We start from the raw sequence: 14,402 nt of genomic DNA, 5'->3' as shown, positions 1-14,402 counted from the left end.
TTTAGTGAATGAATCAGTGTTTTTGAACAGATTCTTTCAGAGAATTTCTGCACTTGTTTGAAGGAACCAGTTGACAATATGATTCAGTTACTCACTCATAAAGAGCCACCTCATATCGTATCATTCCTGAATCAATGAGTGTTTCTGATTGAATAGTATGAGTGAATGATTTAATGACTCTTTTTGTTCAACGCTTTGAAGGAATTGGTTTACTGAATGATTCAGTAACTCAGTCAATAGAGTCGTTTGTTTCATTCCTGAATTACAAATTTTTCGTTAAGATCATTTTAGTGAATTATTTACTTGACTCATTCACAAAGATAAGTGATGTGATATATTCTTTATCGCATTATAATCCTTTTGAACAAATCAGTTCAAACTTGAATGATTCAATTATTCACACAAAACAATTGTTGAATTTCTTAAATAATTGAACAATGATTTCAGATTAATTAAGTGACTGAGATACTTAAAGACAATCATGTTTTGTTGCTTATTAACTCAGTGCTTTAAAAGAATCAGTTGGATAAATTATTCACTTGTTTAATTTCTGAATGAATCTGAGGTTTTTGAACAAAAAGTTTGAATGAATGATTCAATGACACACTAATAACAAAAAAGTCACTAGTCAAACTACTGCCATGACACTGCCATGACATGTAACCTGAAGAATCACAGAATTTCAATATGCTGTATAATGACCTCACTTTTTTTTTTTTTTAAGAAATGTAAACTTATTCTGATTTGATTCCACGTTGTCTGTAATGCATAAACAGTGATAGATATGTACACTTTTTGCGCACACACAAGAAGGTGTGTTGTGTGAGTGTGTGACCCAGGTAAAAGCTGACAGACGGTGCTGACAGACTGACTCCACATTTCATTTCTGGCACACAAACGCCCATCTCACACACACACGCCACACAAAAGCCCCCTGTCAGCGGTGCAAATCATCCTTCCAGCACCTTGGCCAGAGCAATCTCCTCCATGATGATGTTCTGTCTCTGTAGCTGCAGAACTGCCATTGCTTTTGTGTGTATCTATGTGTGTGTGTTGGGGGTAGATTTCTGCAGGCATCATCTGTGCATTTGGCAACCACGTAAACTAATAAACCCCATTCAACAGAGGAGAAAATCAATGATCACTCTCACTCTGAGCCTGTCTATATCCTATCAGCTCTCTCTTTAGCATTTAATTATACCCTACCGCGCATACACACACATTTCTAACCCATGTGAAAAGACACATTCAGAGCTTTGGATCAAATCAACCTGCTTTGAGCTGGAGGAGGTTCACCGTGTCTGTTTTAATGGCAAATGTTTGATTTTTCAGAGTGGCGTCAGGGACGAATGGCCCGAGTAGTCCTGCAGGATGAAGACATCACCACTAAGATTGAAAATGATTGGAAGAGACTCAACACACTCATGCACTATCAGGTATAAAAGAGGACACACACGCTCATACATAATCTCATGGTGCCCTCTTCTGTCTAAGTGGGTAGACATTAAAGGGGATGTATCATGGATTGTCTTTGCTCAAATGATAGAAAAAAATTATCTAATGTACTTTGCATACATATTCATCTATTCTCAATGCAAAGCTCTCTCCCCAGTGCAAAAAACTGCAAAACTTCATGCTCTTAATCAGGATTTCTTCCTAGTGAACATATAGAAATATCCTTAAAGCTTAAAATGGAATGAAAAAATCATTATGCTACAAAACTGTATATTATGGCATCTTAAAGACATCCGGAATCATTAAAAAACACAACCACAAGGACAACATGCTACAAAAAGAAATCCCCTGTATATCCATTTAACTCCTCAGACATGAAACAATAATTAGGCTTAACAAACAAAAAAATGCCCTTTATCTGACACAGTGCTCCAAAATGTCTCGCTGTGAGTGTTTGGCTCCAGGGAGACAGACAGCAGATCACACTGCACAGGACAATATAATAGAGGACAATTATTGAGCTCGGCCAGTGAACATTTTAAGTGTGTTGCTGGAAAAGTGCTTGTGTGTATGAGAGAGAGAGAGAGAATTTGTCCTTTACCTTCAGTGGATTAATTACAGCCTTTACTTTGTCTTCACTTCAGACAGCACACGTCAGAGCAGCTACCTGATAACAGCACTTATTGAGAGAGAGAGAGAGAGAGAGAGAGAGGGAGAGTGCACATTTTGCTTCTTTTTGTGTCCAGAGGAGATGCCACAAGACATGCGCACACATATTCTCACAATTATTCCTGAAAGAGCTCATCATATGTGCTGTCATAAGTGTGATCTGAGGGAGAGGCAGACATGAAAAGAAATCATACAGGAATAAAGAAATATCATTGTCTTGTCAACCTTTACAAAAATTTACCATGGTAAACATTTCCCACAAAAGACAATACTTAGTTACTAAAATGGAACTGTGATAACTGAAATTTAGCCTTAATTTTTATTTATTTCACTTTTACTTTTTTCCTTCCTTTTTTATTTTTTATTCTTATAGAAAAATATATTATATTATTATATAATATTAATATATATGTATAATATATTATATTTAATATAAAACAGATAAATATACATTGGGTATATTCCATATTATATGTTAAATTATGTTTTTATTATATAATTATATTCTTTTATCATTTTCCCTATATATTTATACAACAGTTCTTTCAGTTCTTTTCCTCAGAGTATGATATTCTATGGATAACAGAACTACGCTTGTAATTTGGGCGGACACCCAAATCCACTATAGTTTTAAAAATAATACTGTTTTTGTGTCACTGAATGTAGAATGTAGTAGTAGAGTTTTTAGCTAATTTTCCAGAGCAAATAGTTTTGGCTGAGGGCAAAATCTCATCACGTTATGTTTTATGTAACATCAATACTGTATATCAGAGCGCAGCCTTTGTACGTTGTTTTCATATGGTGCAGTAGTGTGTGACATATTCAAAGTAAATCATGATCTAGCTTGCTAGGGAGCTCTATACTCACTATTTGCTATATTAACTCTTGCTGTCTCCACAGAGACTGTTGAAATAGAGAGTTTAGGGAAAGAAAAGAGAAAACAGAAGGCAAGGAGCTGTAGAGAACACTGCATTAAAATGCATGACTCCTGAGCTCTCCACCAAGCACCCTCACCTCTCCTGAAATACTACGAATATGCTAATCTCTGCCATTCGTCAAGTTCCTCAATAGAGTAAGGGCATTTTTAAGAGAGCAGACAGTATAATCAGCAGCTGTGTCTCTCTAACATTTCGTGCTGTGGCTTCATAAACCTGTGGTCACCATGTTCTTCGCTGATTGCACCGGGCTGATTAGAGCACCAGTGTAAAAAAGTTTTCATCAGTCTGAATGCTAGCTTAAACATCTTTCTCTAAGCTCTGCTGCTTCTCCCACTCGCTCGCTCTCTTTCTTCTCTTTCTCACTCATCCAGTCTAACTTGAAATCAGTGAGCCTCTTGACCTTGCGTAGGCTGAGTGACATTACAGAGGACTGGCAGCGTGTCCCTGAGGGGCCACCGTACTCTTCAAATTTCCAATTTAAATAGTCGGAGCAGCATGAGAGACACTGGCATTAACAATGCAAATAAACAGGTCTCTGTTAATGTGTGCGTTATTATCCCTCACAGAGAATGTTGCAGCAGAAGTTGTATAGCACAGTACTTTTAACTAGGAGTGTGCAAAACAATGTATTTCCAAACCACTAGTTACCTAAACCTAAACTAGATTGGCAGTCTGAACTGGTTTAAGGTGGAGTTCAGCCGGTCTACCGAAACCTGACCAGCTGAGAAGTGCCCAACACCTTTCTAAAATGATCAAAACAGACAAGGTTGGATACACCAGCAGTCCTGTTTAGACTGATGCAAGTTCCTTGAGACCAACTAGTCTTACACAGTTACACAGAAAAACATAGAAAAAAAAGGGTTGAAAGGGTTGGCAAGATTTGTTTTTTCTTTTGAATGTTAGGCAGCAATTTATTTGATCAAAAATACAGTAATATTGTGAAATATGATCATTTCAAATTAGATTTAAAAATGTCATTTATTCTGTGATTTCAAAGCAACATTTTCATCAGCCATTACTCCAGTCTTCAGTGCCACATGATCTTTTAGAAATCATTCTGTTATGCTGATTTGGTGAACAGCTGTGCCACTTAATATTTTTGTGGAAAACATGACACTTTTGTTTTTGATGAAATACAAAGTTCAAAAGAACAGTATATATTTGAAACAAATATTTTGAAACATTGATCAATAAATATTTATTCAAGATATTTATTATTCATAATAATTTGTTTTTCGGGTTTCTTTGATGAATACTTCAAAAGAAGAGCATTTATTTGAAACAGAAACCTTCCATAATATTATAAATGTCTTTACTGTCACTAGAACTCAGTTGAGTGAATAATTCACAGACTCATAATAACTCATAATGTCACTCTCTTTTTTGTTTCTGAATGAATTTGTTTTGGATTTAAATGTATGTATAATTAATAATTTAAAAAAAATCTAGATAACTGAGTCTTTTACAGAAACAGAGTGTGTACGTTTAGCACAAGCCCTTGATTCTCGTAAGTATAAGTAAGCTTTGTTGGCTCCAAAAGAAAATAGATAAACATCTCTTGTTGTATATCATTGTGTAAGATGCTTGGCATAGATCACTGTCGGGGGTTAAGCTGTCTTTTCCAGTGCTGACAAAGCTCAAGGACTTACAGTCTGACATACAAGCCTGTTTGTCAACTGCTCATCACTTATACTAGACATACAATGCAGACGTGCATTATATATATATATATATATATATACATTATATATATATCAATTCCCTTGGATTTCTCTTTATAGGCATCTTACATTTTACATCTCAACACATTTGCCATCTGTATTATGATGCTTTCATCCATTTCAGCTGTTAAACGCCCCTCATTCTGCTGTGTTTATCATATGACAAAGGCGTTTCATGCTCTTTGTGCTAGCGTGACCGAGCCTGCCGTATTTCAAAGAAGAGACAGAATGGCGGACACATCACCTCATCCTTCCCCACCGCCTGGATGCGGCGTCTGAGTTAAAGGCGCGTTAGCTTGCGGATCGTCATCAGATAGAGCGCAGGCAGGGGGATAAGAGATACATGGGAAAAGGGGTCAGCTGTCTGCTTGATGCAAACGTTATCATGAGGAAAGCTCACCCCTTATCATTCTCACACCCACCCGCGGCCCGCCTGCCTGGCTGAGGATTATCCCTCAAGGGCGAATGCATCTCCCCTCCATCATTTTGGCTCCATACGGCTGACTCCTTCACCACAGAGACCCACTAGATTGTGCATGTGGCAACACGGTAGGCTACTGTAGGTGGTGTAGAGCCAAAAATATAAGTCACAAACCCCATTGCCCAAAATAATGTTCTCCAGTGACTAATATTTGATGCTTACCAGCCATACCAGTTCCACAACCCACGGAGGGAGAAAGTGAGCTATAAAAAAAAAGACGTTTGTGAGTGTCATCCCACTCGGCCGCCTCTCTGAGGTGATTCGTCCACAGTTCTGGACTCTTTCAAGTGTCTCTCCAGTCAGGCTATTAGGCCACTCTGCAGTGAGGGTCGGCTGACGAGAAACCTGAACTAATAGGGTTGGAGCTTATGGGGGTGTACAGGGGCTAAAGTAACACCATCATCAGCCGTGAGAGTGTAGGGAGGTGAGTGAAGTCTCCTAACTACCCTCAGCCTTCACAGGAGCTCAGGAGGTGCTTATCGTCTCCATTATAGTGGACAGAGAGGTTTTCTGAAATGAAATGGACTTGAAATGTGATGTTTGATGTTGACAGGAGATCTTAAGACTGTGGCACCTGACCTAGTTCGCTAGTATCTGAGAGACCTTTGGCTTATAAATGAGGATGTTGACCTATTTTCAGTAGCTGTTGGTGAATGATTCAAACTTGAAGTTTTTATTAATAATTAAGAACTGTTTCTTGAGCAGCAAATCAGCATATCACAGTCATTTCTGAAGGATTCGGAAGAGTAATTGCTGCAATATTGAGAGTGATAATTATTGAATCTCTGAAACACATTTATTATATCCTCTGTATTACAGCTAAACACAAAGACCAAGATAGGCACCTCAAAATCAGATAGTAAGAGAATCGGCTAGGATTTTGCCAGCTTGGTTTCAAAGTTGAAGTTGCTTTCTTGTGCTGAATTGAGGTTGAGTCAGTTGTGTTTGTGAGGGTGGACCTCATTTCCTCTGCAGCCCTTGACAGTTCAGATTAATACAGAAGATCAGATGGAGCGCGAGCACTCACAGAGCAGACAGAGAAAAATGGAGAGTTTCACCCCAATGTGTAAAAGTCCTGGACTCCATAACCTCGTCTTTCCTCATCCGTTTCTGCTTTCTCATCTCTAAATGACTCAATCACTACATTCCCTCGCCTGTCAAACTCTTCCTGTTGACCTGCTTTTGTGTTTGTATTTTTACCATTACCCTCCATTCTATGTGTTAGCTACTCTTTTTCAATCTGTGTACATGAATCCAGCTGCAGCTATTGTTGATTATAGTTTGGATTATTTATTTATTTATTTATGCTATTTCATATTATTAAAAAGCTCATCTTCAGGTTATTCTTTTTTTTATTATTATTATTTATTATTAAAAAATTACTATTATTTTTAGCATATTTTATCTATTGTGAAAAGTAGCAACATTTTGCAACACTTTTCCCCCCTCTAATTTAATAATTTTATTTATGGGATGGATTATAAGTAGTTGCTTAGCAACAGGGGTATAAAAAATATGCAAGCTCAGCACCATTTGTCAGTTTGAGCTACTGCAAAATTGCATTCATGATGTCCAAATCTTGGTGTTGCATGTGTATTTAATTTCCTTTTTCCTTTCTCTTCTTCTTGGGCCATTCATATTGCAGTTTACAGCTTCATTTTGTAGTCTGTAAGCTCGGTACTCACCTTTCTGGAGTGTACAAGGCACAACAGGCAGTGAATGATGCCATTACATTTCAATGAGCCTCCCTCTCTCTCTTTTACTCCATCAGTCATCTTTGAGTGCTGTAGAGTGACGTGCATCCCCGTGAAGGAGATCTTATGTGCTGTCATATGTAAATGTGGGTTTCTTGTCTAATCACAATCTTTCTTCTGTGTGAAACATGAGAGACGAAACTCTGCTTTTACCCAAGAAGAGGCTTTAATGCGCATTTGATCCGAGAACACAGCGTGAACACCCCTTATACATTTATAACTAGAACAGGTCTTTTTGAAGCACTTTAACGTTGCTTTATTTCAGCACTGGGGAGAAACAGAACCATTTCACAGCCTTTTTGAGAAGCAATAGATATGTACTGAGAATCTGTTCTGCAAAAAATATATATTTAATTCTGAAGTAATAACAACTCCTCAAAAGCGTAATAAAACAGCATTAGTTGTGCTCCAATATCTTGAACGTTTCTTGATAATAAGAGGCTGTGAAACCAAAAACTGTGAAATAAGGATTACAGGGAAAAGATAGAAGCTTGACTTAAACTTTGTTTTTCCTGTGCAGGTATCAGATCGCTGTGTGGTTGCTTTGGTGCCCAAGCAGACGTCCTCCTACAACATTCCACCCACAACTAGCATCTCTCGAACTTCTATCAGTAGATATGGTGAGTATATTTGTCAGATCATAATGATGGTGGCATTGTCTGTATAGCTAATTAGAAGTTAGAAGTTTGTTTATTGTTCTACAATACAAAGGTCTTTGAGGTAAATACACAGCTGAAGACTGGCTTTAAATTATAACTGTGCGCACAAGCCACGTGCCTCAGTTTGGCTTTGCAGGCCATATGATTCCTCAAGGGAGCCTTCTAAGCACCAGAGAATGAGAGCAGAAGTGTGAGACCATGTCAGGAAGGATAAGAGGAAGAGAGAGAGATGTTAGCAGTTAGTGTGAAGCACAGTTATGCTGATTTCTCTGCTGAGTTTGGATGCCACCCGTAATGGACACATTAGCTCCTTCCCCATAGCGTTGCTTTGAGGGAGTGCCACAGGGCTCCCCATCTGGCCCGTTCTCATTTTCCATCACACCGAGCTGCAGGCCACTCTCTGATTGCTAATTATGCACCACCGATGATACTTCACACGGGCAAAATAACTCGAATGACACACAGCCAAATTCCAGGGCCAGCGATGAAATGGATCCCCTTGTGCGTTGTCACCTAGCAACCCTGCCAAACGACACACAGAAACATCTCACCTGGCTTCAATTCACTAGATCCACATGAAAAGCTGCCCATATCTACGTATTACATGATTCTGTTAATCAAAGCTCAAGGATGTGTCTCACGTATATGCGGTATAATGAAAGAGTTTAATTATCGTCTCTTATCATTTGTAAACATAATGACATTTAAAGTTCAGGGAACACTTCAAACGGCCAAAGACGCAACAAGCAACCTGAGAAATACTCTATAAAGCTATCTTAATTTCTCAGCCATGCTCTAGTTAACCAGCAAACCTTAATCTTTTTGTATCCCCCCAACCAACCCCAACCAAATTTGGTAGTAAAGAGTTTTTAGGGTCACGCTTGGCACTTTGATCTATTTTATTGCAATAGGCTTATTGTATATTTTAGGAAACTCATTCAATAGGAATGAGATGGCACAACAACACTGTTTTGGGCTGTTTTTACAACCTGCTCTTGGTTGTGGTGTAAAAAAAGCAGCTATCTCATCTGGCAGAGCCCTGATGCCCATCAATCACACCATGGCACAGCGGGCACAGCTGTGCACAGGCACCCGCTGATTGATTCATATCAATTTAATGCTCAACACTTAGCAGCTCGGCTCAATTTAGCATGCCAGCACCCCCGGCCCAAAATAACACACTGCTCACACACCTTTGACTGGTTGAAGTGAGCAACATTGTAAACGCACATTGAAAGATTATATTTGTATGTGATCAAGCATTTATCCCATAATTGTTTTTACTGCATATATATATATATATATATATATATATATATATATATATATATATATATATATATATATATAAACCCTACTATTTTTAACATTTTTATGCCAGCAAAGAAAAAGCAACAGAAAATTTCGTGACTTTTTATATTTGACAATGCAGGAAAAACACCACAAAAGTGATGGTAAAGGCAAGTTAGTCTTGTTAAGTTAGTCAAGTTTTCTGTAGTGTATACACACATATACATCCTAGCAGTAATCCCTCAATGCCAATACTGTGGCAATGGCCAGAAGCACTGTAAGTTGGCAGTAGCTTAAGGTGGATTGAAACTGCAATCCACTTCTTCCTTTACCCCACTCTGCTTACACCACTATTTCTCTTGGGGCTCTCCCTTGTGAAGCTGATCTGCTCAAAATTCCACTTCTGTCTTGAAATAGCCAGGGATATTTGCCTTGCTTTGGCTTTTCACATGCCCTTTGAAGCCAGGTGATGAGGACAGAAACTGAGAGAGAGACTTTGAAAGGACGTGAAATAATATATCGCACCATTGTGGGAAGCCAATCCGACCTCCCAAGAGAGCACTCAACCACTGTGAAAAAAGCCACACATCTAATTGGAGAAGTGAGCAAGAGACTGATTACTTCACACACAAAGATGGAGGGGACAAGGAGATGAGATGGATGAGCAGGGAGCTTAACTCATTAGAAATCTTTAGATGCATTGATTAGGTCCTGCGATGCAGACATTTAAAGCATGTCTGCTGCACAATGAATCAGGATGAGCCAATTATGAAGCCTTTGAAGAAGAGGCCAGAGAGCGTTGACTCATCTTGCTCGGTCTTGAACAATACAGAGATGAATCCTCTACAGAGAGGGAGAGAGAGAGAGAGGAGGAACGAGATGGTTAGACAGAGTAAATGAAATGTGAGAGGGCCACGCTCTTTCTGTTCATCCCAAAGAATGGCAACGTGGAAGAATGGAGAAGATCATAATCCTCTTTCTTTTTCTCCCTCTCTCTGTTCCCACAGACTCATCATTCCGGTACACAGGCAGTCCGGACAGCCTGCGCTCCCGTGCTCCTATGATCACCCCGGATCTAGAGAGTGGAGTCAAAGTATGGCACCTGGTGAAGAACCATGAGCACGGAGACCAGAAGGAGGGTGACCGCGGCAGCAAGATGGTGTCTGAGATCTACCTCACTCGCCTGCTGGCCACTAAGGTAACACATCTGCTTTTAACGGTTAATTTCAAACACAAATACATTTTTTTAATTTCGACTTGCCATTTTTTGTCAACAAAATCAATTTACAAATTATGTGTGTGGTGCAGGAGCATTTCCTCTGAGGTGGTGCCTCTTCAAAAATATTGGATCAGAAAGAAATTCGTAGTGGAAAAATAAAACATCTGCAGAATTACAAAATATAACTTGTGTATAAATCGCTATGAATCACATAAAAGTGTATAAATCGCTAATTTTTCTAAATAAATATTGTCCAACAGTGACACCAGCAGGTAAATTTGTAAAGTTTTAACAGTTCCCCAAAAGCTTGCAGTGAGTTTGGTGGAGGGTTTTTGAGAATGAATGGGAGACGTCACATAAGAGGAGACAATGTCTCCATTGTGACATGATTGGATATGTCTGGTTGTGATTGGTTCACGGGATCAATCCCACCTCTTGTGTTCGTGCGTGTTCACAAATCTGTCTGAATGAACAGTGTAACAGTGTTAATGGGAAGACTAATTTAAAAAAGCAAGTAAACAACCCAAAGAGTGAGATACTGTATAACCACTTCGCTGCATCAAAATAAGATATGGCAAATGGCATGAAAACAGGATCTGTGGGAGTTTTAATGATCAGCTTGGAGAAATTTTTAATCTCTGTCAGTTACCAGTATTTACCAAGCTTTGAAGACTGATGATCTGAAAAAAAAAAAGTTAAAAGTTACCTATTAAAAAGAATAGTTGAACATAAGTTCCCAAATAAAATATATTGTTTATAAAATGTTTACTGCCTTGATTTATTGTTTTGTAATAAATGTAGAATGCTTAAAAACACTAACATTCAATTTCATACTTGGGTTTACAAATAGAATATTTGTTACATTGTTAACGTAAAAAATATTAAATAGAATTTTACATTTACTTATAGTGTAAGTAATGTTTATTTAACTAAGAAAATGTGACTGGGACATGAATTTATATTTGATTAAAAAAAAACGAATTAGAAAACTTGTCACTAATATTTTGAAGAGTCTGATATACTTGACTGACATACTCTAAAGTTCACAATGAAAATGGTCATGGAGTACTAAATTACAAGTGTACAAAAAACCTTGACTGACTTTATGGGTGGACATCAAGTACAAAACAAATGAAATTCTAGAAAAGTGTTTAACAATCAGTCTTTCTTTTAATTAGGGTACACTGCAGAAATTCGTGGATGACCTGTTCGAGACTCTTTTCAGTACGGTGCACAGGGGCAGCGCGCTTCCATTAGCTATTAAATACATGTTTGACTTCCTGGATGAACAAGCGGACAAGCACAGCATTCATGACACTGACGTCCGCCACACCTGGAAAAGCAACTGGTGAGAGGACACACTATACCCAACCACAGAACAAAAAAATGACTGTTGTTTTTTATCCTGTATCTGCAATTCAAACCAATGTAACTTTTCTCTTTCTATGTGTGTGTCTGTCTATCCTCCGCAGCCTTCCTCTGCGTTTCTGGGTGAATGTGATCAAGAATCCCCAGTTTGTTTTTGACATCCATAAGAGCAGCATCACTGATGCGTGTCTGTCTGTGGTTGCTCAAACCTTCATGGACTCGTGCTCCACATCTGAACACAGATTGGGCAAAGACTCGCCCTCTAATAAGTTGCTTTATGCTAAAGATATCCCCAACTACAAGAACTGGGTAGAAAGGTAAACAATTTAATTGTCTTTTTTTCTCTCTCTTATTTTTGTAGTATTTTGTAGTATTGACTGTTGCCCCCTGGTGGTCTCCACAGGTACTATGCCGACATCAGCAGGCTTCCAGCCATCTCCGATCAGGACATGAACGCGTATTTGGCTGAACAGGCACGACTGCACTCCAATGAGTTTAACATGCTCAGTGCCCTCAACGAGATTTACTCCTACATTAGCAAGTACAGCGAAGAGGTGAGGCGAAATATCAAAACAAACCATCAGCCCTCATTTTCTAAACATCCTTATTGATTTCTTGCATTATATCAATGCAGACCGACTTCTTGGCTCAGTTTATCTGCTCTGTACTGAAATCGACTGGCTTCACTGACTAAAATGCCTGAATATAGCCACAAAAAATGTGTTTATGAGTGTCACGATGAAAATACACTGGAATGTTACGTCAAAGCCAGACAATGTTTCTTGTATCTAGAGTACTTTAATATTGTACTGAAATCTAGCTGACTGGTGATTGGTTATTAAACCACGATTTAGTAGCCAAAAGTTGATGGCTGTACTTATATATATATATTTACTGGTGTAATTACTCAATCATAAACATATTTGTGAAATAACTAGCCGTTTGAAACAAGAGGTACTCATGAAATAGAGTTTCACAGAATGATGTCATCTTTCTCCAGTCTCTAAAGCCAGCGGCAGCAAGTTTTAGAGTCACACACACACTTATGCTTAGTGTGGGGACAGACAGAGAGCGAGAATGAATGGGCTTCTGATGAGGAAGATTACACACAGCTAGATCACTGACAGCCACTCTGACACAAAGAGCGTTAGAGTAGGGCCCACGATGGAGATGTTCCAACCGTAATGGCAGCTCCACTCAGGGGACCCATTAGTCTGACCTTTACTTTACACAGCATTTAGGACAGTGCCAAGAGCCCGGAGACACAGCTCCGGCTGCAACCTCTCCTCTCGCTCTCATGTAAATATCCTTTCGTTGGTTGCTGGTCTGTTTTCTCTTGTCCTCACATTCCCGTATACTCTCAATCTCTCTTTTCTGCGTGTCCTTTTCATTCTTTTGTACACAGGGTCTGTCTTTCTACAAATAGAGCAGTGATTACCAATGCAGGAGTATGTTTATACCAGGGGTACTTCAGATTCCAGAGGGTACTTGGGAAAATTTCTATGTAGATTAAATCAGTAAATTTACATTGAATAATTTAAAACCAATTTTAGAGGTGTCAACATTTTAATTTTTGCCTTTTTTTAAGGAGTTTGGGTTAGGCAATTTGTGTGGATGACGCAGCGGCTGATTGTACATTATGTTGCTTATATACAGATAATTATTTAAATAAATATTAAAGTCCACACACACACACACACACACACACAATATTATATAATAATACATCATATAAAATGATTATAATGTAAGTTAATATAATTTCTGTGGATGACACAACAATAGTGCAAATTTTGGTGTGAATGTACAGCTATTTATCTAAATAAATGAAAAGGAAATATAAATATTAGTTAAAAGGTTAGTGTGTGTGTGTGTGTGTGTGTGTGTGTGTGTGTGTGTGTGTGTGTGTGTGTGTGTGTTTATATATATTTATGTAGTAAGTACTGTATAATAGTATATATAAAAATATATGGACAAAATGTATGTAAATGTAAAAATATAAAATGTATCATCTTTCGTGTAGATTTTAATGTATTTTATTCCATATTTAATTTGTATTTCTGTATTTATTATTAATCCGCAATTCAAGTTTTGAATGTTGATTTGAGTTGTATAGTATGTCTTGTAGACATTAATGTAAATATCATTACTAAACTGCAATTCAAGTTCTTTTATATTTGAAGTTTCCTCTGACACAGCTCTTTGCATCTTTGCATCAGTGAATTGAGCCGTGTGGGAGGCAAACAATGTTTGGAAGCACTAGTGTAGACCATCAAGCCACCTGCTTGTGTTTATTTTCCCAAAAAAGAATAAGCAAGCGCAATGCTAAGAGGAGAACATTCTTTTGTTCACCCAGCCAAATGTGTGCGGTGGGACATTCTGTACCTGCATGCAGTAATTCAGATTCATTATACAATGCGAATAGGACAACTGAAAATAATTACCTCTGTCAGCGCTCTGGAGCACTTAACCTGATGAGAGAAGGAGAGCGAGAGAGAGAGAATATGCGCTCTTCTTAAAATGAAGGCGACTGAATCAGACACAATGATGTGGAGAGTGCTCCTGCAGCTGTGCTGAAATGCATGAAAAATTCAGTGCACGCGCTCCTCGTCGAGTACATGCTCACGCTGTGAACCTGGAACACATGCTCGCAGCGGCTGGAGGAGTGTTGACCTGCCCCATAGCTACAGCCGCGGAGACGAACCCAGCAGATGTGGGCCCAACTTGGCTCTGATGGCAAGCGTACTGGGAATACTGGGATGCTAGTAGAAGATGAAAAAGACATCTAGTGCATCTCAATCCAGTTGATGGCTTTCAAATTTGACTTTTATGCATGAATGCATCTCAG

At 38.5% G+C, this 14,402-nt stretch overlaps 1 protein-coding gene across 1 annotated transcript in view; it reads left to right on the top strand.

The window, feature by feature from the left end:
• Positions 1–14,402, top strand: part of LOC113041508 (plexin-A2) — a 30,702-nt gene that overhangs the window by 12,885 nt on the left and 3,415 nt on the right. The window contains exons 9-14 of the mRNA XM_026200097.1: positions 1,333–1,436; positions 7,539–7,638; positions 9,975–10,165; positions 11,365–11,534; positions 11,659–11,871; positions 11,958–12,108. Coding sequence (XP_026055882.1) covers positions 1,333–1,436; positions 7,539–7,638; positions 9,975–10,165; positions 11,365–11,534; positions 11,659–11,871; positions 11,958–12,108 — 929 coding nt within the window. The remainder of the gene's footprint in view (positions 1–1,332; positions 1,437–7,538; positions 7,639–9,974; positions 10,166–11,364; positions 11,535–11,658; positions 11,872–11,957; positions 12,109–14,402) is intronic.

This window comes from Carassius auratus, chromosome 23 (genome assembly GCF_003368295.1).
Source record: "Carassius auratus strain Wakin chromosome 23, ASM336829v1, whole genome shotgun sequence".
Taxonomy (NCBI): Eukaryota; Metazoa; Chordata; class Actinopteri; order Cypriniformes; family Cyprinidae; genus Carassius; species Carassius auratus.
The sequence above is the reverse complement of the archived record's forward strand: the minus strand, read 5'-3'. Positions and strand labels throughout refer to the sequence as shown.